This window comes from Hypanus sabinus, unplaced genomic scaffold, assembly GCF_030144855.1.
Source record: "Hypanus sabinus isolate sHypSab1 unplaced genomic scaffold, sHypSab1.hap1 scaffold_1064, whole genome shotgun sequence".
Taxonomy (NCBI): Eukaryota; Metazoa; Chordata; class Chondrichthyes; order Myliobatiformes; family Dasyatidae; genus Hypanus; species Hypanus sabinus.
This window is the reverse complement of record NW_026779119.1, coordinates 120,872-139,864: the sequence shown is the minus strand read 5'-3', so window position 1 is coordinate 139,864 and position 18,993 is coordinate 120,872. Positions and strand designations below refer to the sequence as shown.

General features: G+C 64.8%; 1 protein-coding gene across 1 annotated transcript; it reads left to right on the top strand.

Annotated features, from left to right (window-relative positions):
- Positions 1-344: 344 nt before the first annotated feature.
- mrpl51 (mitochondrial ribosomal protein L51) lies at positions 345-17,896 on the top strand. Its single transcript, XM_059958494.1, has 4 exons — positions 345-429; positions 1,840-1,930; positions 2,101-2,208; positions 17,680-17,896. Exons 2-4 carry the CDS (start codon positions 1,849-1,851, stop codon positions 17,874-17,876), a joined length of 387 nt encoding a protein of 128 aa, XP_059814477.1. The 5' UTR covers positions 345-429; positions 1,840-1,848; the 3' UTR covers positions 17,877-17,896.
- The last annotated feature ends 1,097 nt before the right edge of the window (positions 17,897-18,993 follow it).

The following is an 18,993-nucleotide window of genomic DNA, read 5'->3' as shown; positions in this document are numbered from 1 at the left end:
AATTAAATGAGCTGTGTTTTGCAAACAAACTGAAACGCGCCCTCCCGCACCCGCTCCAGCAAAGGACAGAGAGCTGGGAACCACGGAATCTTGCAGATTAGTTTAATCGCGCCCTCCCGCACCCACTCGGACGACGGGAGGACGGAGCTGAATTTCGCAAAAGAAATGGAACTCTCCCTCCCGCACGTCCCAGAGCCGGGACACGGGCCCGAGAACCGCTGACGTCCGCAAGATTAAATTTCACGCCTCCGCCCGCGCCGCCGCAGTCAGTCCGAGCGGCGACTCGGCGAGCGCGCCTGCGCAGTGGGTCTGACCCGCCTCCCGATCCCCCGCCCAGCAGGGGGCGGTGTCGGCGGAGGGAGTCTGCGCGGTCTCGGCGGACTTCCGGGTTCCTGGTGCGGGAGGTCCGGGGCCGCGGAGAGGGGTGAGGTGAGGGGAGGAGAGAGAAAACGAAGGAGGCGCATAGGGGGAGCAAAGAGAGAATGAGGGAGAAGAGACAGAAAAGTAGAGGGGAGGAGGGAGAAGAGAAGGGGAGGGGGGCGGGAGAATAGAGAGAATGAGAGAGACGGAGGAAGTAGAGAGAAAGGAGAGGGAGATGAGAGGAAGGGAGATGGGAAAATGTAGGCTGGGGAGGAGAGGGAGAGGGGAAAATAGTCTGGGGGAGGAGAGGGAGAGGGAGAGGGGAAAATAGTCTGGGGGAGGAGAAGGAGAGGGAGAGGGGAAAATAGTCTGGGGGAGGAGAAGGAGTGGGAGAGAGGAAAATAGTCTGGGGAAGGAGAAGGAGAGGGAGAGGGGAAAATAGTCTGGGGGAGGAGAAGGAGAGGGGAAAATAGTCTGGGGGAGGAGAAGGAGTGGGAGAGAGGAAAATAGTCTGGGGAAGGAGAAGGAGAGGGAGAGGGGAAAATAGTCTGGGGAAGGAGAGGGAGAGAGGAAAATAGTCTGGGGGAGGAGAAGGAGAGGGAGAGGGGAAAATAGTCTGGGGGAGGAGAAGGAGAGGGAGAGGGGAAAATAGTCTGGGGGAGGAGAAGGAGAGGGAGAGGGGAAAATAGTCTGGGGGAGGAGAAGGAGTGGGAGAGAGGAAAATAGTCTGGGGAAGGAGAAGGAGAGGGAGAGGGGAAAATAGTCTGGGGAAGGAGAGGGAGAGAGGAAAATAGTCTGGGGGAGGAGAAGGAGAGGGAGAGGGGAAAATAGTCTGGGGGAGGAGAAGGAGAGGGAGAGGGAGAGAGGAAAATAGCCTGGGGGAGGAGAAGGAGAGGGAGAGGGGAAAATAGTCTGGGGGAGGAGAGGGAGAGAGGAAAATAGCCTGGGGGAGGAGAAGGAGAGGGAGAGGGAGAGAGGAAAATAGTCTGGGGAAGGAGAGGGAGAGGGAGAGAGGAAAATAGTCTGGGGGAGGAGAAGGAGAGGGAGAGGGGAAAATAGTCTGGGGGAGGAGAAGGAGAGGGAGAGGGAGAGAGGAAAATAGCCTGGGGGAGGAGAAGGAGAGGGAGAGGGGAAAATAGTCTGGGGGAGGAGAGGGAGAGAGGAAAATAGCCTGGGGGAGGAGAAGGAGAGGGAGAGGGGAAAATAGTCTGGGGGAGGAGAATGAGAGGATAGAGGAAGGGAGAGGGGAAAAAGTAGGCTGGGGGGAGGAGGGTGGGTGGGGTGGAGTGAGAGGGAGAGGGATTGAGAAAACAGAGAGAGGGGAGCGAAGGACCGGGACAAGGGAAAGGGAATGAGAGGATGGGCTGATGGGAAAGGGTTAGGTGAGTGACAACGGGGGAGGGAGAGTCCAGGCGAGGGAGGGGTGCGGAGGGGAGAGGTAGGGTTTGGAGTGAAAGCTGACTCTCCGTCTCCACGCAGGTTCCGGGGATGAATTCCTTTGCTCGTTGGTGTTGGGGGACAGTGAGGCCCCTCTGGCCCCTGCTTAACACAGGATGCCCTGGCTCTGCCGGTGAGTTCCCTGTCCCTTCCCTCTACCCCCCCACCCCCTGTCCCTTCCTGTCTACCCCCAAACCCTCCACAATGGGATTATCGAGGAGGGACCAGGATTCTGGAGTGAGACACACACTGCGAATGGTGGGGAGTGTCGACAGAGACTAATCATTAACATCTCCCTCTCAGGGGCTCCTAGATACATCAGGACACACTCGATCCCGTCTCCGAAAGTCGTTGATCGCTGGAATGAGAAACGGGTTATGTTTGGCATGTACGACAACATTGGAATTCTTGGTAAGACCGGGAGCACCGTGCACAGTTCCCGTCTCCGTATCCCCCCGGGGTCAGACCCACACACAGGGAGCACCGTGCACAGTTCCCGTCTCCATATCCCCCCGGGTCAGACCCACACACACCGGGAGCACCGTGCACAGTTCCCGTCTCCGTATCCCCCCGGGTCAGACCCACACACACCGGGAGCACCGTGCACAGTTCCCATCTCCGTATCCCCCCGGGGTCAGACCCACACACACCGGGAGCACCGTGTACAGTTCCCGTCTCCGTATCCCCCCCGGGTCAGACCCACACACACCGGGAGCACCGTGCACAGTTCCCGTCTCCATATCCCCCCGGGGTCAGACCCACACACACCGGGAGCACCGTGCACAGTTCCCGTCTCCATATCCCCCCGGGGTCAGACCCACACACACCAGGAGCACCGTGCACAGTTCCCGTCTCCGTATCCCCCCGGGGTCAGACCCACACACAGGGAGCACCGTGCACAGTTCCCGTCTCCATATCCCCCCGGGTCAGACCCACACACACCGGGAGCACCGTGCACAGTTCCCGTCTCCGTATCCCCCCGGGTCAGACCCACACACACCGGGAGCACCGTGCACAGTTCCCATCTCCGTATCCCCCCGGGGTCAGACCCACACACAGGGAGCACCGTGCACAGTTCCCGTCTCCATATCCCCCCGGGTCAGACCCACACACAGGGAGCACCGTGCACAGTTCCCGTCTCCGTATCCCCCCGGGTCAGACCCACACACACCGGGAGCACCGTGCACAGTTCCCGTCTCCGTATCCCCCCTGGGTCAGACCCACACACACCGGGAGCACAGTGCACAGTTCACGTCTCCGTATCCCCCCCGGGTCAGACCCACACACACCGGGAGCACCGTGCACAGTTCCCGTCTCCATATCCCCCCGGGGTCAGACCCACACACACCGGGAGCACCGTGCACAGTTCCCGTCTCCATATCCCCCCGGGGTCAGACCCACACACACCGGGAGCACTGTGTACAGTTCCCGTCTCCGTATCCCCCCGGGGTCAGACCCACACACACCGGGAGCACTGTGTACAGTTCCCGTCTCCGTATCCCCCCGGGGTCAGACCCACACACACCGGGAGCATTGTGTACAGTTCCCGTCTCCGTATCCCCCCGGGTCAGACCCACACACACCGGGAGCACCGTGCACAGTTCCCGTCTCCGTATCCCCCCGGGTCAGACCCACACACACCGGGAGCACCGTGCACAGTTCCCGTCTCCGTATCCCCCTGGGTCAGACCCACACACACCGGGAGCAACGTGCACAGTTCCCGTCTCCGTATACCCCCGGGTCAGACCCACACACACCGGGAGCACCGTGCACAGTTCCCGTCTCCGTATCCCCCCGGGTTCAGACCCACACACACCGGGAGCACCGTGCACAGTTCCCGTCTCCATATCCCCCCGGGTCAGACCCACACACACCGGGAGCAACGTGCACAGTTCCCGTCTCCGTATACCCCCGGGTCAGACCCACACACACCGGGAGCACCGTGCACAGTTCCCGTCTCCGTCTCCCCCGGGTTCAGACCCACACACACCGGGAGCACCGTGCACAGTTCCCGTCTCCGTCTCCGCCGGGTTCAGACCCACACACACCGGGAGCACCGTGCACAGTTCCCGTCTCCGTATCCCCCCGGGTCAGACCCACACACACCGGGAGCACCGTGCACAGTTCCCGTCTCCGTATCCCCCCCGGGTCAGACCCACACACACCGGGAGCACCATGCACAGTTCCAGTCTCCGTATCCCCCCGGGTCAGACGCACACACACCGGGAGCACCGTGCACAGTTCCCGTCTCCGTATCCCCCCCCCGGGTCAAACCCACACACACCGGGAGCACCGTGCACAGTTCCTGTCTCCGTATCCCCCAGGGTCAGACCCACACACACCGGGAGCACCGTGCACAGTTCCCGTCTCCGTCTCCCCCGGGTTCAGACCCACACACACCGGGAGCACCGTGCACAGTTCCCGTCTCCGTATCCCCCCGGGTCAGACCCACACACACCGGGAGCACCGTGCACAGTTCCCGTCTCCGTATCCCCCCGGGTCAGACCCACACACACCGGGAGCACCGTGCACAGTTCCCGTCTCCATATCCCCCCCCCCCGGGTCAGACCCACACACACCGGGAGCACCGTGCACAGTTCCCGTCTCCGTATCCCCCCTGGGTCAGACCCACACACACCGGGAGCACCGTGCACAGTTCCCGCATCCGTATCCCCCCCGGGTCAGACCCACACAGACCGGGAGCACCATGCACAGTTCCCATCTCCGTATCCCCCCCGGGTCAGACCCACACACACCGGGAGCACCGTGCACAGTTCCCGTCTCCGTATCCCCCCCCCCCGCCCCCCGGGTCAGATGCACACACACCAGGAGCACCGTGCACAGTTCCCGTCTCTTTATCCCCCCTGGGTCAGACCCACACACACCGGGAGCACCGTGCACAGTTCCCGTCTCCGTATCCCCCCGGGTCAGACCCACACACACCGGGAGCACCGCGCACAGTTCCCGTCTCCGTATCCCCCCCTGGGTCAGACCCACACACATCGGGAACACCGTGCACAGTTCCCGTCTCCGTATCCCCCCCGGGTCAGACCCACACACACCAGGAGCACCGTGCACAGTTCTCGTCTCCGTATCCCCCCCTGGGTCATACCCACACACACCGGGAGCACCGTGCACAGTTCCCGTCTCCGTATCCCCCCTGGGTCAGACCCACACACACCAGGAGCACCGTGCACAGTTCTCGTCTCCGTATCCCCCCCGGGTCAGACCCACACACACCGGGAGCACCGTGCACAGTTCCCGTCTCCGTATCCCCCCCCCGGGTCAAACCCACACACACCGGGAGCACCGTGCACAGTTCCTGTCTCCGTATCCCCCAGGGTCAGACCCACACACACCGGGAGCACCGTGCACAGTTCCCGTCTCCGTCTCCCCCGGGTTCAGACCCACACACACCGGGAGCACCGTGCACAGTTCCCGTCTCCGTATCCCCCCGGGTCAGACCCACACACACCGGGAGCACCGTGCACAGTTCCCGTCTCCATATCCCCCCCCCCGGGTCAGACCCACACACACCGGGAGCACCGTGCACAGTTCCCGTCTCCGTATCCCCCCTGGGTCAGACCCACACACACCGGGAGCACCGTGCACAGTTCCCGCATCCGTATCCCCCCCGGGTCAGACCCACACAGACCGGGAGCACCGTGCACAGTTCCCTTCTCCGTATCCCCCCTGGGTCAGACCCACACACACCGGGAGCACCGTGCACAGTTCCCGTCTCCGTATCCCCCCCCCCCCGCCCCCCGGGTCAGATGCACACCCACCAGGAGCACCGTGCACAGTTCCCGTCTCTTTATCCCCCCTGGGTCAGACCCACACACACCGGGAGCACCGTGCACAGTTCCCGTCTCCGTATCCCCCCGGGTCAGACCCACACACACCGGGAGCACCGTGCACAGTTCCAGTCTCCGTATCCCCCCGGGTCAGACCCACACACACCGGGAGCACCGTGCACAGTTCCCGTCTCCGTATCCCCCCGGGTCAGACCCACACACACCGGGAGCACCGCGCACAGTTCCCGTCTCCGTATCCCCCCCTGGGTCAGACCCACACACATCGGGAACACCGTGCACAGTTCCCGTCTCCGTATCCCCCCCGGGTCAGACCCACACACACCAGGAGCACCGTGCACAGTTCTCGTCTCCTTATCCCCCCCTGGGTCATACCCACACACACCGGGAGCACCGTGCACAGTTCTCGTCTCCGTATCCCCCCCGGGTCAGACCCACACACACCGGGAGCACCGTGCACAGTTCCCGTCTCCGTATCCCCCCGGGTCAGACCCACACACACCGGGAGCACCATGCACAGTTCCAGTCTCCGTATCCCCCCGGGTCAGACGCACACACACCGGGAGCACCGTGCACAGTTCCCGTCTCCGTATCCCCCCCCCGGGTCAAACCCACACACACCGGGAGCACCGTGCACAGTTCCTGTCTCCGTATCCCCCAGGGTCAGACCCACACACACCGGGAGCACCGTGCACAGTTCCCGTCTCCGTCTCCCCCGGGTTCAGACCCACACACACCGGGAGCACCGTGCACAGTTCCCGTCTCCGTATCCCCCCTGGGTCAGACCCACACACACCAGGAGCACCGTGCACAGTTCTCGTCTCCGTATCCCCCCCGGGTCAGACCCACACACACCGGGAGCACCGTGCACAGTTCCCGTCTCCGTATCCCCCCGGGTCAGACCCACACACACCGGGAGCACCGTGCACAGTTCCCGTCTCCGTATCCCCCCGGGTCAGACCCACACACACCGGGAGCACCGTGCACAGTTCCCGTCTCCGTATCCCCCCGGGTCAGACCCACATACACCGGGAGGACCGTGCACAGTTCCCGTCTCCGTCTCCCCCCGGGTCAGACTCACACACACCGGGAGCACCGTGCACAGTTCCCGTCTCCGTATCCCCCCGGGTCAGACCCACACACACCGGGAGCACCGTGCACAGTTCCCGTCTCCGTATCCCCCCGGGTCAGAGCCACACACACCGGGAGCACCGTGCACGGTTCCCATCTCCGTATTCCCCCCGGGTCAGACCCACATACACCGGGAGCACCGTGCACAGTTCCCGTCTCCGTATCTCCCCTGGGTCAGACCCACAGACCGGGAGCACCGTGCACAGTTCCCGTCTCCGTATCCCCCTCCCCCGGGTCAGACCCACACACACCGGGAGCACAGTGCACAGTTCCCGTCTCCGTATCCCCTGGGTCAGACCCACACACACCTGGAGCACCGTGCACAGTTCCCGTCTCCGTATCCCCCCGGATCAGACCCACACACACCGGGAGCACCGTGCACAGTTCCCGTCTCCGTATCCCCCCGGGTCAGACCCACACACACCGGGAGCACCGTGCACAGTTCGCGTCTCCGTATCCCCCCCGGGTCAGACCCACACACACCGGGAGCACCGTGCACAGTTCCCGTCTCCGTATCCCCCCTGGGTCAGACCCACACACACCGGGAGCACCCTGCACAGTTCCCGTCTCCGTATCCCCCCTGGTCAGACCCACACACACCAGGAGCACCGTGCACAGTTCCCGTCTCCGTATCCCCCCGGGTCAGACCCACACACACCGGGAGCACTGTGCACGGTTCCCGTCTCCGTATCCCCCAGGGTCAGACCCACACACACCGGGAGCACCGTGCACGGTTCCCGTCTCCGTATCCCCCAGGGTCAGACCCTCACACACAGGGAACTCCGTGCACAGTTCCCGTCTCCGTATCCCCCCGGGTCAGACCCACACACACCGGGAGCACCGTGCACAGTTCCCGTCTCCGTATCCCCCCGGGTCAGAGCCACACACACCGGGAGCACCGTGCACGGTTCCCATCTCCGTATTCCCCCCGGGTCAGACCCACATACACCGGGAGCACCGTGCACAGTTCCCGTCTCCGTATCTCCCCTGGGTCAGACCCACAGACCGGGAGCACCGTGCACAGTTCCCGTCTCCGTATCCCCCTCCCCCGGGTCAGACCCACACACACCGGGAGCACAGTGCACAGTTCCCGTCTCCGTATCCCCTGGGTCAGACCCACACACACCTGGAGCACCGTGCACAGTTCCCGTCTCCGTATCCCCCCGGATCAGACCCACACACACCGGGAGCACCGTGCACAGTTCCCGTCTCCGTATCCCCCCGGGTCAGACCCACACACACCGGGAGCACCGTGCACAGTTCGCGTCTCCGTATCCCCCCCGGGTCAGACCCACACACACCGGGAGCACCGTGCACAGTTCCCGTCTCCGTATCCCCCCTGGGTCAGACCCACACACACCGGGAGCACCCTGCACAGTTCCCGTCTCCGTATCCCCCCTGGTCAGACCCACACACACCAGGAGCACCGTGCACAGTTCCCGTCTCCGTATCCCCCCGGGTCAGACCCACACACACCGGGAGCACTGTGCACGGTTCCCGTCTCCGTATCCCCCAGGGTCAGACCCACACACACCGGGAGCACCGTGCACGGTTCCCGTCTCCGTATCCCCCAGGGTCAGACCCTCACACACAGGGAACTCCGTGCACAGTTCCCGTCTCCGTATCCCCCCGGGTCAGACCCACACACACCGGGACCACCGTGCACATTTCCCGTCTCCGTATCCCCCTGGGTCAGACCCACACACACCGGGAGCACAGTGCACAGTTCCCGTCTCCGTATCCCCCCGGGTCAGACCCACACACACCGGGAGCACCGTGCACAGTTCCCGTCTCCGTATCCCCCCCGGGTCAGACCCACACACACCGGGAGGACCGTGCACAGTTCCCGTCTCCGTATCCCCCCGGGTCAGACCCACACACACTGGGAGCACCGTGCACAGTTCCCGTCTCCGTATCCCCCCGGGGCAGACCCACACACACCGGGAGCACCGTGCACAGTTCCCGTCTCCGTATCCCCCCCGGGTCAGACCCACACACACCGGGAGCACCGTGCACACTTCCCGTCTCCGTATCCCCCCCCCCGGGTCAGACCCACACACACCGGGAGCACCGTGCACAGTTCCAGTCTCCATATCCCCCCGGGTCAGACCCACACACACCGGGAGCACCGTGCACAGTTCCCGTCTCCGTATCCCCCTGGGTCAGACCCACACACACCGGGAGCACAGTGCACAGTTCCCGTCTCCGTATCCCCCCGGGTCAGACCCACACACACCGGGAGCACCGTGCACAGTTCCCGTCTCCGTATCCCCCCTGGGTCAGACCCACACACACCGGGAGCACCGTGCACAGTTCCCGTCTCCGTATCCCCCCCCCCGGATCAGACCCACACACACCGGGAGCACCGTGCACAGTTCCCGTCTCCGTATCCCCCTGGGTCAGACCCACATACACCGGGAGGACCGTGCACAGTTCCCGTCTCCGTCTCCCCCCGGGTCAGACTCACACACACCGGGAGCACCGTGCACAGTTCCCGTCTCCGTATCCCCCCCCCCGGATCAGACCCACACACACCGGGAGCACCGTGCACAGTTCCCGTCTCCGTATCCCCCCCGGGTCAGACCCACACACACCGGGAGGACCGTGCACAGTTCCCGTCTCCGTATCCCCCCGGGTCAGACCCACACACACCGGGAGCACCGTGCACAGTTCCCGTCTCCGTATCCCCCCCGGGTCAGACCCACACACACCGGGAGGACCGTGCACAGTTCCCGTCTCCGTATCCCCCCGGGTCAGACCCACACACACCGGGAGCACCGTGCACAGTTCCCGTCTCCGTATCCCCCCTGGGTCAGACCCACACACACCGGGAGGACCGTGCACACTTCCCGTCTCCGTATCCCCCCGGGTCAGACCCACACACACCGGGAGCACCGTGCACAGTTCCCGTCTCCGTATCCCCCCGGGTCAGACCCACACACACCGGGAGCACCGTGCACAGTTCCCGTCTCCGTATCCCCCGGGTCAGACCCACACACACCGGGAGCACCGTGCACAGTTCCCATCTCCGTATCCCCCCGGGTCAGACCCACACACACCGGGAGCACCGTGCACAGTTCCCGTCTCCGTATCCCCCCCTGGGTCAGACCCTCACACACTGGGAGGACCGTGTACAGTTCCCATCTCCGTATCCACCCGGGTCAGACCCACACACACCGGGAGCACCGTGCACAGTTCCCGTCTCCGTATCCCCCCGGGTTAGACCCACACACACCGGGAGCACCGTGCACAGTTCCCGTCTCCGTATCCCCCCGGGTCAGACCCACACACACCGGGAGCACCGTGCACAGTTCCCGTCTCCGTATCCCCCCCAGGTCAGACCCACACACACCGGGAGCACCGTGCACAGTTCCCGTCTCCGTATCCCCCCCGGGTCAGACCCACACACACCGGGAGCACCGTGCACAGTTCCCGTCTCCGTATCCCCCCCGGGTCAGACCCACACACACCGGGAGCACCGTGCACAGTTCCCGTCTCCGTATCCCCCCCGGGTCAGACCCACACACACCGGGAGCACCGTGCACAGTTCCCGTCTCCGTATCCCCCCCGGGTCAGACCCACACACACCGGGAGCACCGTGCACAGTTCCCGTCTCCGTATCCCCCCCTGGGTCAGACCCACACACACCAGGAGCACCGTGCACAGTTCCAGTTTCCGTATCCCCCCGGGTCAGACCCACACACACCGGGAGCACCGTGCACAGTTCCCGTCTCCGTATCCCCCCGGGTCAGACCCACACACACCGGGAGCACCATGCACAGTTCCAGTCTCCGTATCCCCCCGGGTCAGACGCACACACACCGGGAGCACCGTGCACAGTTCCCGTCTCCGTATCCCCCCCCCGGGTCAAACCCACACACACCGGGAGCACCGTGCACAGTTCCTGTCTCCGTATCCCCCAGGGTCAGACCCACACACACCGGGAGCACCGTGCACAGTTCCCGTCTCCGTCTCCCCCGGGTTCAGACCCACACACACCGGGAGCACCGTGCACAGTTCCCGTCTCCGTATCCCCCCGGGTCAGACCCACACACACCGGGAGCACCGTGCACAGTTCCCGTCTCCATATCCCCCCCCCCGGGTCAGACCCACACACACCGGGAGCACCGTGCACAGTTCCCGTCTCCGTATCCCCCCTGGGTCAGACCCACACACACCGGGAGCACCGTGCACAGTTCCCGCATCCGTATCCCCCCCGGGTCAGACCCACACAGACCGGGAGCACCGTGCACAGTTCCCTTCTCCGTATCCCCCCTGGGTCAGACCCACACACACCGGGAGCACCGTGCACAGTTCCCGCATCCGTATCCCCCCCGGGTCAGACCCACACAGACCGGGAGCACCGTGCACAGTTCCCTTCTCCGTATCCCCCCTGGGTCAGACCCACACACACCAGGAGCACCGTGCACAGTTCCCGTCTCTTTATCCCCCCGGGTCAGACCCACACACACCGGGAGCACCGTGCACAGTTCCCGTCTCCGTATCCCCCGGGTCAGACCCACACACACCGGGAGCACCGTGCACAGTTCCCATCTCCGTATCCCCCCGGGTCAGACCCACACACACCGGGAGCACCGTGCACAGTTCCCGTCTCCGTATCCCCCCCTGGGTCAGACCCTCACACACTGGGAGGACCGTGTACAGTTCCCATCTCCGTATCCACCCGGGTCAGACCCACACACACCGGGAGCACCGTGCACAGTTCCCGTCTCCGTATCCCCCCCGGGTCAGACCCACACACACCGGGAGCACCGTGCACAGTTCCCGTCTCCGTATCCCCCCCGGGTCAGACCCACACACACCGGGAGCACCGTGCACAGTTCCCGTCTCCGTATCCCCCCCTGGGTCAGACCCACACACACCGGGAGCACCGTGCACAGTTCCCGTCTCCGTATCCCCCCCTGGGTCAGACCCACACACACCGGGAGCACCGTGCACAGTTCCCGTCTCCATATCCCCCCGGGTCAGACCCACACACACCGGGAGCACCGTGCACAGTTCCCGTCTCCGTATCCCCCCGGGTCAGACCCACACACACCGGGAGCACCATGCACAGTTCCAGTCTCCGTATCCCCCCGGGTCAGACCCACACACACCGGGAGCACCGTGCACAGTTCCCGTCTCCGTATCCCCCCGGGTCAGACCCACACACACCGGGAGCACCATGCACAGTTCCAGTCTCCGTATCCCCCCGGGTCAGACCCACACACACCGGGAGCACCGTGCACAGTTCCCGTCTCCGTATCCCCCCCGGGTCAGACACACACACACCGGGAGCACCATGCACAGTTCCAGTCTCCGTATCCCCCCGGGTCAGACGCACACACACCGGGAGCACCGTGCACAGTTCCCGTCTCCGTATCCCCCCCCCGGGTCAAACCCACACACACCGGGAGCACCGTGCACAGTTCCTGTCTCCGTATCCCCCAGGGTCAGACCCACACACACCGGGAGCACCGTGCACAGTTCCCGTCTCCGTCTCCCCCGGGTTCAGACCCACACACACCGGGAGCACCGTGCACAGTTCCCGTCTCCGTATCCCCCCGGGTCAGACCCACACACACCGGGAGCACCGTGCACAGTTCCCGTCTCCATATCCCCCCCCCCGGGTCAGACCCACACACACCGGGAGCACCGTGCACAGTTCCCGTCTCCGTATCCCCCCTGGGTCAGACCCACACACACCGGGAGCACCGTGCACAGTTCCCGCATCCGTATCCCCCCCGGGTCAGACCCACACAGACCGGGAGCACCGTGCACAGTTCCCTTCTCCGTATCCCCCCTGGGTCAGACCCACACACACCGGGAGCACCGTGCACAGTTCCCGTCTCCGTATCCCCCCCCCCCCCGCCCCCCGGGTCAGATGCACACACACCAGGAGCACCGTGCACAGTTCCCGTCTCTTTATCCCCCCTGGGTCAGACCCACACACACCGGGAGCACCGTGCACAGTTCCCGTCTCCGTATCCCCCCGGGTCAGCCCCACACACACCGGGAGCACCGCGCACAGTTCCCGTCTCCGTATCCCCCCCTGGGTCAGACCCACACACATCGGGAACACCGTGCACAGTTCCCGTCTCCGTATCCCCCCCGGGTCAGACCCACACACACCAGGAGCACCGTGCACAGTTCTCGTCTCCGTATCCCCCCCTGGGTCATACCCACACACACCGGGAGCACCGTGCACAGTTCTCGTCTCCGTATCCCCCCCGGGTCAGACCCACACACACCGGGAGCACCGTGCACAGTTCTCGTCTCCGTATCCCCCCCTGGGTCATACCCACACACACCAGGAGCACCGTGCACAGTTCTCGTCTCCGTATCCCCCCCGGGTCAGACCCACACACACCGGGAGCACCGTGCACAGTTCCCGTCTCCGTATACCCCCTGGGTCAGACCCACACACACCGGGAGCACCGTGCACAGTTCCCGTCTCCGTATCCCCCCGGGTCAGACCCACACACACCGGGAGAACCGTGCACAGTTCCCGTCTCCGTATCCCCCGGGTCAGACCCACACACACCGGGAGCACCGTGCACAGTTCCCGTCTCCGTCTCCCCCCGGGTCAGACTCACACACACCGGGAGCACCGTGCACAGTTCCCGTCTCCGTATCCCCCCGGGTCAGACCCACACACACCGGGAGCACCGTGCACAGTTCCCGTCTCCGTATCCCCCCGGGTCAGAGCCACACACACCGGGAGCACCGTGCACGGTTCCCATCTCCGTATTCCCCCCGGGTCAGACCCACATACACCGGGAGCACCGTGCACAGTTCCCGTCTCCGTATCTCCCCTGGGTCAGACCCACAGACCGGGAGCACCGTGCACAGTTCCCGTCTCCGTATCCCCCTCCCCCGGGTCAGACCCACACACACCGGGAGCACAGTGCACAGTTCCCGTCTCCGTATCCCCTGGGTCAGACCCACACACACCTGGAGCACCGTGCACAGTTCCCGTCTCCGTATCCCCCCGGATTAGACCCACACACAACCGGGAGCACCGTGCACAGTTCCCGTCTCCTTATCCCCCCGGGTCAGACCCACACACACCGGGAGCACCGTGCACAGTTCGCGTCTCCGTATCCCCCCCGGGTCAGACCCACACACACCGGGAGCACCGTGCACAGTTCCCGTCTCCGTATCCCCCCCTGGGTCTGACCCACACACACCGGGAGCACCGTGCACAGTTCCCGTCTCCGTATCCACCCTGGGTCAGACCCACACACACCGGGAGCACCGTGCACAGTTCCCGTCTCCGTATCCCCCCGGGTCAGACCCACACACACCAGGAGCACCGTGCACAGTTCCCATCTCCGTATCCCCCCGGGTCAGACCCACACACACAGGGAACACCGTGCACAGTTCCCGTCTCCGTATCCCCCCTGGGTCAGACCCACACACACCGGGAGCACCCTGCACAGTTCCCGTCTCCGTATCCCCCCTGGTCAGACCCACACACACCAGGAGCACCGTGCACAGTTCCCGTCTCCGTATCCCCCAGGGTCAGACCCTCACACACAGGGAACCGTGCACAGTTCCCGTCTCCGTATCCCCCCGGGTCAGACCCACACACACCGGGACCACCGTGCACATTTCCCGTCTCCGTATCCCCCTGGGTCAGACCCACACACACCGGGAGCACCGTGCACAGTTCCCGTCTCCGTATCCCCCCGGGTCAGACCCACACACACCGGGAGCACCGTGCACAGTTCCCGTCTCCGTATCCCCCTGGGTCAGACCCACACACACCGGGAGCACTGTGCACACTTCCCGTCTCCGTATCCCCCCCCCCCGGGTCAGACCCACACACACCGGGAGCACCGTGCACAGTTCCCGTCTCCGTATCCCCCTGGGTCAGACCCACACACACCGGGAGCACAGTGCACAGTTCCCGTCTCCGTATCCCCCCGGGTCAGACCCACACACACCGGGAGCACCGTGCACAGTTCCCGTCTCCGTATCCCCCCTGGGTCAGACCCACACACACCGGGAGCACCGTGCACAGTTCCCGTCTCCGTATCCCCCCCCCCGGATCAGACCCACACACACCGGGAGCACCGTGCACAGTTCCCGTCTCCGTATCCCCCTGGGTCAGACCCACACACACCGGGAGCACCGTGCACATTTCCCGTCTCCGTATCCCCCCGGGTCAGACCCAAACACCGGGAACACCGTGCACAGTTCCCGTCTCCATATCCACCCCCCCGGGTCAGACCCACACACACCGGGAGCACAGTGCACAGTTCCCGTCTCCGTATCCCCCCGGGTCAGACCCACACACCGGGAGCACCGTGCACAGTTCCCGTCTCCGTATCCCCCCGGGTCAGACCCACACACACCGGGAGCACCGTGCACAGTTCCTGTCTCCGTATCCCCCTTGGTCAGACCCACACACACCGGGAGCACCGTGCACAGTTCCCGTCTCCGTATCCCCCCGGGTCAGACCCACACACACCGGGAGCACCGTGCACAGTTCCCGTCTCCGTATCCCCCCGGGTCAGACCCACACACACCGGGAGCACCGTGCACAGTTCCCGTCTCCGTATCCCCCCTGGGTCAGACCCACACACACCGGGAGGACCGTGCACACTTCCCGTCTCCGTATCCCCCCGGGTCAGACCCACACACACCGGGAGCACCGTGCACAGTTCCCGTCTCCGTATCCCCCCGGGTCAGACCCACACACACCGGGAGCACCGTGCACAGTTCCCGTCTCCGTATCCCCCGGGTCAGACCCACACACACCGGGAGCACCGTGCACAGTTCCCATCTCCGTATCCCCCCGGGTCAGACCCACACACACCGGGAGCACCGTGCACAGTTCCCGTCTCCGTATCCCCCCCTGGGTCAGACCCTCACACACTGGGAGGACCGTGTACAGTTCCCATCTCCGTATCCACCCGGGTCAGACCCACACACACCGGGAGCACCGTGCACAGTTCCCGTCTCCGTATCCCCCCGGGTTAGACCCACACACACCGGGAGCACCGTGCACAGTTCCCGTCTCCGTATCCCCCCCAGGTCAGACCCACACAGACCGGGAGCACCGTGCACAGTTCCCGTCTCCGTATCCCCCCCGGGTCAGACCCACACACACCGGGAGCACCGTGCACAGTTCCCGTCTCCGTATCCCCCCCGGGTCAGACCCACACACACCGGGAGCACCGTGCACAGTTCCCGTCTCCGTATCCCCCCCGGGTCAGACCCACACACACCGGGAGCACCGTGCACAGTTCCCGTCTCCGTATCCCCCCCTGGGTCAGACCCACACACACCGGGAGCACCGTGCACAGTTCCCGTCTCCGTATCCCCCCCTGGGTCAGACCCACAGACCGGGAGCACCGTGCACAGTTCCAGTTTCCGTATCCCCCCGGGTCAGACCCACACACACCGGGAGCACCGTGCACAGTTCCCGTCTCCGTATCCCCCCGGGTCAGACCCACACACACCGGGAGCACCGTGCACAGTTCCCGTCTCCGTATCCCCCCGGGTCAGACCCACACACCGGGAGCACCGTGCACAGTTCCCGTCTCCGTATCCCCCCGGGTCAGACCCACACACACCGGGAGCACCGTGCACAGTTCCCGTCTCCGTATCCCCCCCAGGTCAGACCCACACACACCGGGAGCACCGTGCACAGTTCCCGTCTCCGTATCCCCCCCTGGGTCAGACCCACACACACCGGGAGCACCGTGCACAGTTCCCATCTCCGTATCCCCCCGGGTCAGACCCACACACACCGGGAGCACCGTGCACAGTTCCCTTCTCCGTATCCCCCTGGGTCAGACCCACACACACCGGGAGCACCGTGCACAGTTCCCGTCTCCGTATCCCCCTGGGTCAGACTCACACACACCGGGAGCACCGTGCACAGTTCCCGTCTCCGTATCCCCCTGGGTCAGACCGACACACACCGGGAGCACCGTGCACTGTTCCCGTCTCCGTATCCCCCCGGGTCAGACCCACACACCGGGAGCACCGTGCACAGTTCCCGTCTCCGTATCCCCCCGGGTCAGACCCACACACACCGGGAGCACCGTGCACAGTTCCCGTCTCCGTATCCCCCCGGGTCAGACCCACACACACCAGGAGCACCGTGCACAGTTCCCGTCTCCGTATCCCCCTGGGTCAGACCCACACACACCGGGAGCACCGTGCACTGTTCCCGTCTCCGTATCCCCCCGGGTCAGACCCACACACACCAGGAGCACCGTGCACAGTTCCCGTCTCCGTATCCCCCTGGGTCAGACCCACACACACCGGGAGCACCGTGCACAGTTCCCGTCTCCGTATCCCCCCGGGTCAGACCCACACACACCGGGAGCACCGTGCACAGTTCCCGTCTCCGTATCCCCCCGGGTCAGACCCACACACACCAGGAGCACCGTGCACAGTTCCCGTCTCCGTATCCCCCTGGGTCAGACCCACACACACCGGGAGCACCGTGCACTGTTCCCGTCTCCGTATCCCCCCGGGTCAGACCCACACACCGGGAGCACCGTGCACAGTTCCCGTCTCCGTATCCCCCCGGGTCAGACCCACACACACCGGGAGCACCGTGCACAGTTCCCGTCTCCGTATCCCCTGGGTCAGACCCACACACCGGGAGCACCGTGCACAGTTCTCATCTCCGTATCCCCCCGGGTCAGACCCACACACACCGGGAGCACCGTGCACAGTTCTCGTCTCCGTATCCCCCCGGGTCAGACCCACACACACCGGGAGCACCGTGCACAGTTCCCGTCTCCGTATCCCCTGGGTCAGACCCACACACCGGGAGCACCGTGCACAGTTCTCATCTCCGTATCCCCCCGGGTCAGACCCACACACACTGGGAGCACCGTGCACAGTTCCCGTCTCCCGGTTATTTACAGTCGATCTCTTGCCCCCCCACCCCCTTCTCCTCCCTTTCCCACAGGCGATTTCAAGGTGCACCCCCGGGCCCTGATCCGGGGCCCGAGCTGGCTCCGGGGCTGGAAGGGGAACGAACTGCAGCGCTGCCTGCGGAAGCGGACGATGGTGGGACCGCGCATGTTCGAGCACGACAAGCACCTGCTGGACAAGCGCATCAAATACCTGCGGTGGGCGTTCAACCGCATCGGGAAGATGCGGTGAATAAAAGGCGGTCCCCTTTCCATGTGGGTGTGCTTTCGTGCGGGGTGGGGGAGCGGGTGAGAGAGGGAGGGGGGAGGGAGCAGGGAAGGGGCTGAGAGGGAGGAGAGGGAAGAGTGGTAGGGACCGAGAGGGAGGGGGGAGAAGGGGGTCAGGGTTCAGAGAGGGAGCAGAGAGAGGGGTGTCAAGGAACGAGAGGGAGGGGAGAGAGGGGTAGGGACCGAGTGCGTGGGGTGAGAGTGCGTAGGATTGAGAGGGAGAGAGTGGGGTCAAGGAACGAGAGGGAGGGGAGAGAGGGGTAGGGACCGAGTGCGTGGAGTGAGAGTGCGTAGGATTGAGAGGGAGAGAGTGGTGTCAAGGAACGAGAGGGAGGGGAGAGAGGGGTAGGGACCGAGTGCGTGGAGTGAGAGTGCGTAGGATTGAGAGGGAGAGAGTGGTGTCAAGGAACGAGAGGGAGGGGAGAGAGGGGTAGGGACCGAGTGCGTGGGGTGAGAGTGCGTAGGATTGAGAGGGAGAGAGTGGGGTCAAGGAACGAGAGGGAGGGGAGAGAGGGGTAGGGACCGAGTGCGAGGAGTGAGAGTGCATAGGACTGAGAGAGAGGAGGGAGAGAGTGGGGTAGGGACTGAGAGGGAGGAGGGAGAGAGAGGGGTGTGGAGTGAGAGAGAAGGAGCGAGAGGGACCGAGTGGGAGGAGGGAGAGAGAGGGGTGGGGACCGAGAGGGAGGGGGGAGAGAGAGGGGTGCGGACCGAGAGGGAGGAGGGAGAGAGAGGGGTAGGGACTGAGAGGGAGGAGGGAGAGAGAGGGGTGTGGAGAGAGGGGGAGCGAGAGGGACAGAGTGGGAGGGGGGAGAGAGAGGGGTAGGGACCGAGAGGGAGGTGGGAGAGAGAGGGGTAGGGACTGAGAGGGAGGAGGGGGAGAGAGGGGTGGGGACCGAGAGGGAGGAGAGAGAGCAGTTTAGGGACAGAGAGGGAGGTGTAGGAACTGAGTGATAGGAGAGAGAGAGTGATGGGGACCAAGAGGGAGGAGGGAGAGGGGGATAGGGATCGAGAGGGAGGGAGAGCAGTGTAGGGACCGAGAGAGAGGTGTAGGAACTGTGATAGGAGAGAGAGAGGTAGGGACC

Excerpts from the sequence above, each read along its gene's own strand:
- mrpl51 (XM_059958494.1), top strand. The coding sequence starts at position 1,849 with ATGAATTCCTTTGCTCGTTGGTGTTGGGGGACAGTGAGGCCCCTCTGG. Across the intron at positions 1,931-2,100 it reads AGGATGCCCTGGCTCTGCCG|GGGCTCCTAGATACATCAGG; the intron begins GTGAGTTCCCTG and ends TCTCCCTCTCAG. Across the intron at positions 2,209-17,679 it reads CGACAACATTGGAATTCTTG|GCGATTTCAAGGTGCACCCC; the intron begins GTAAGACCGGGA and ends CCTTTCCCACAG.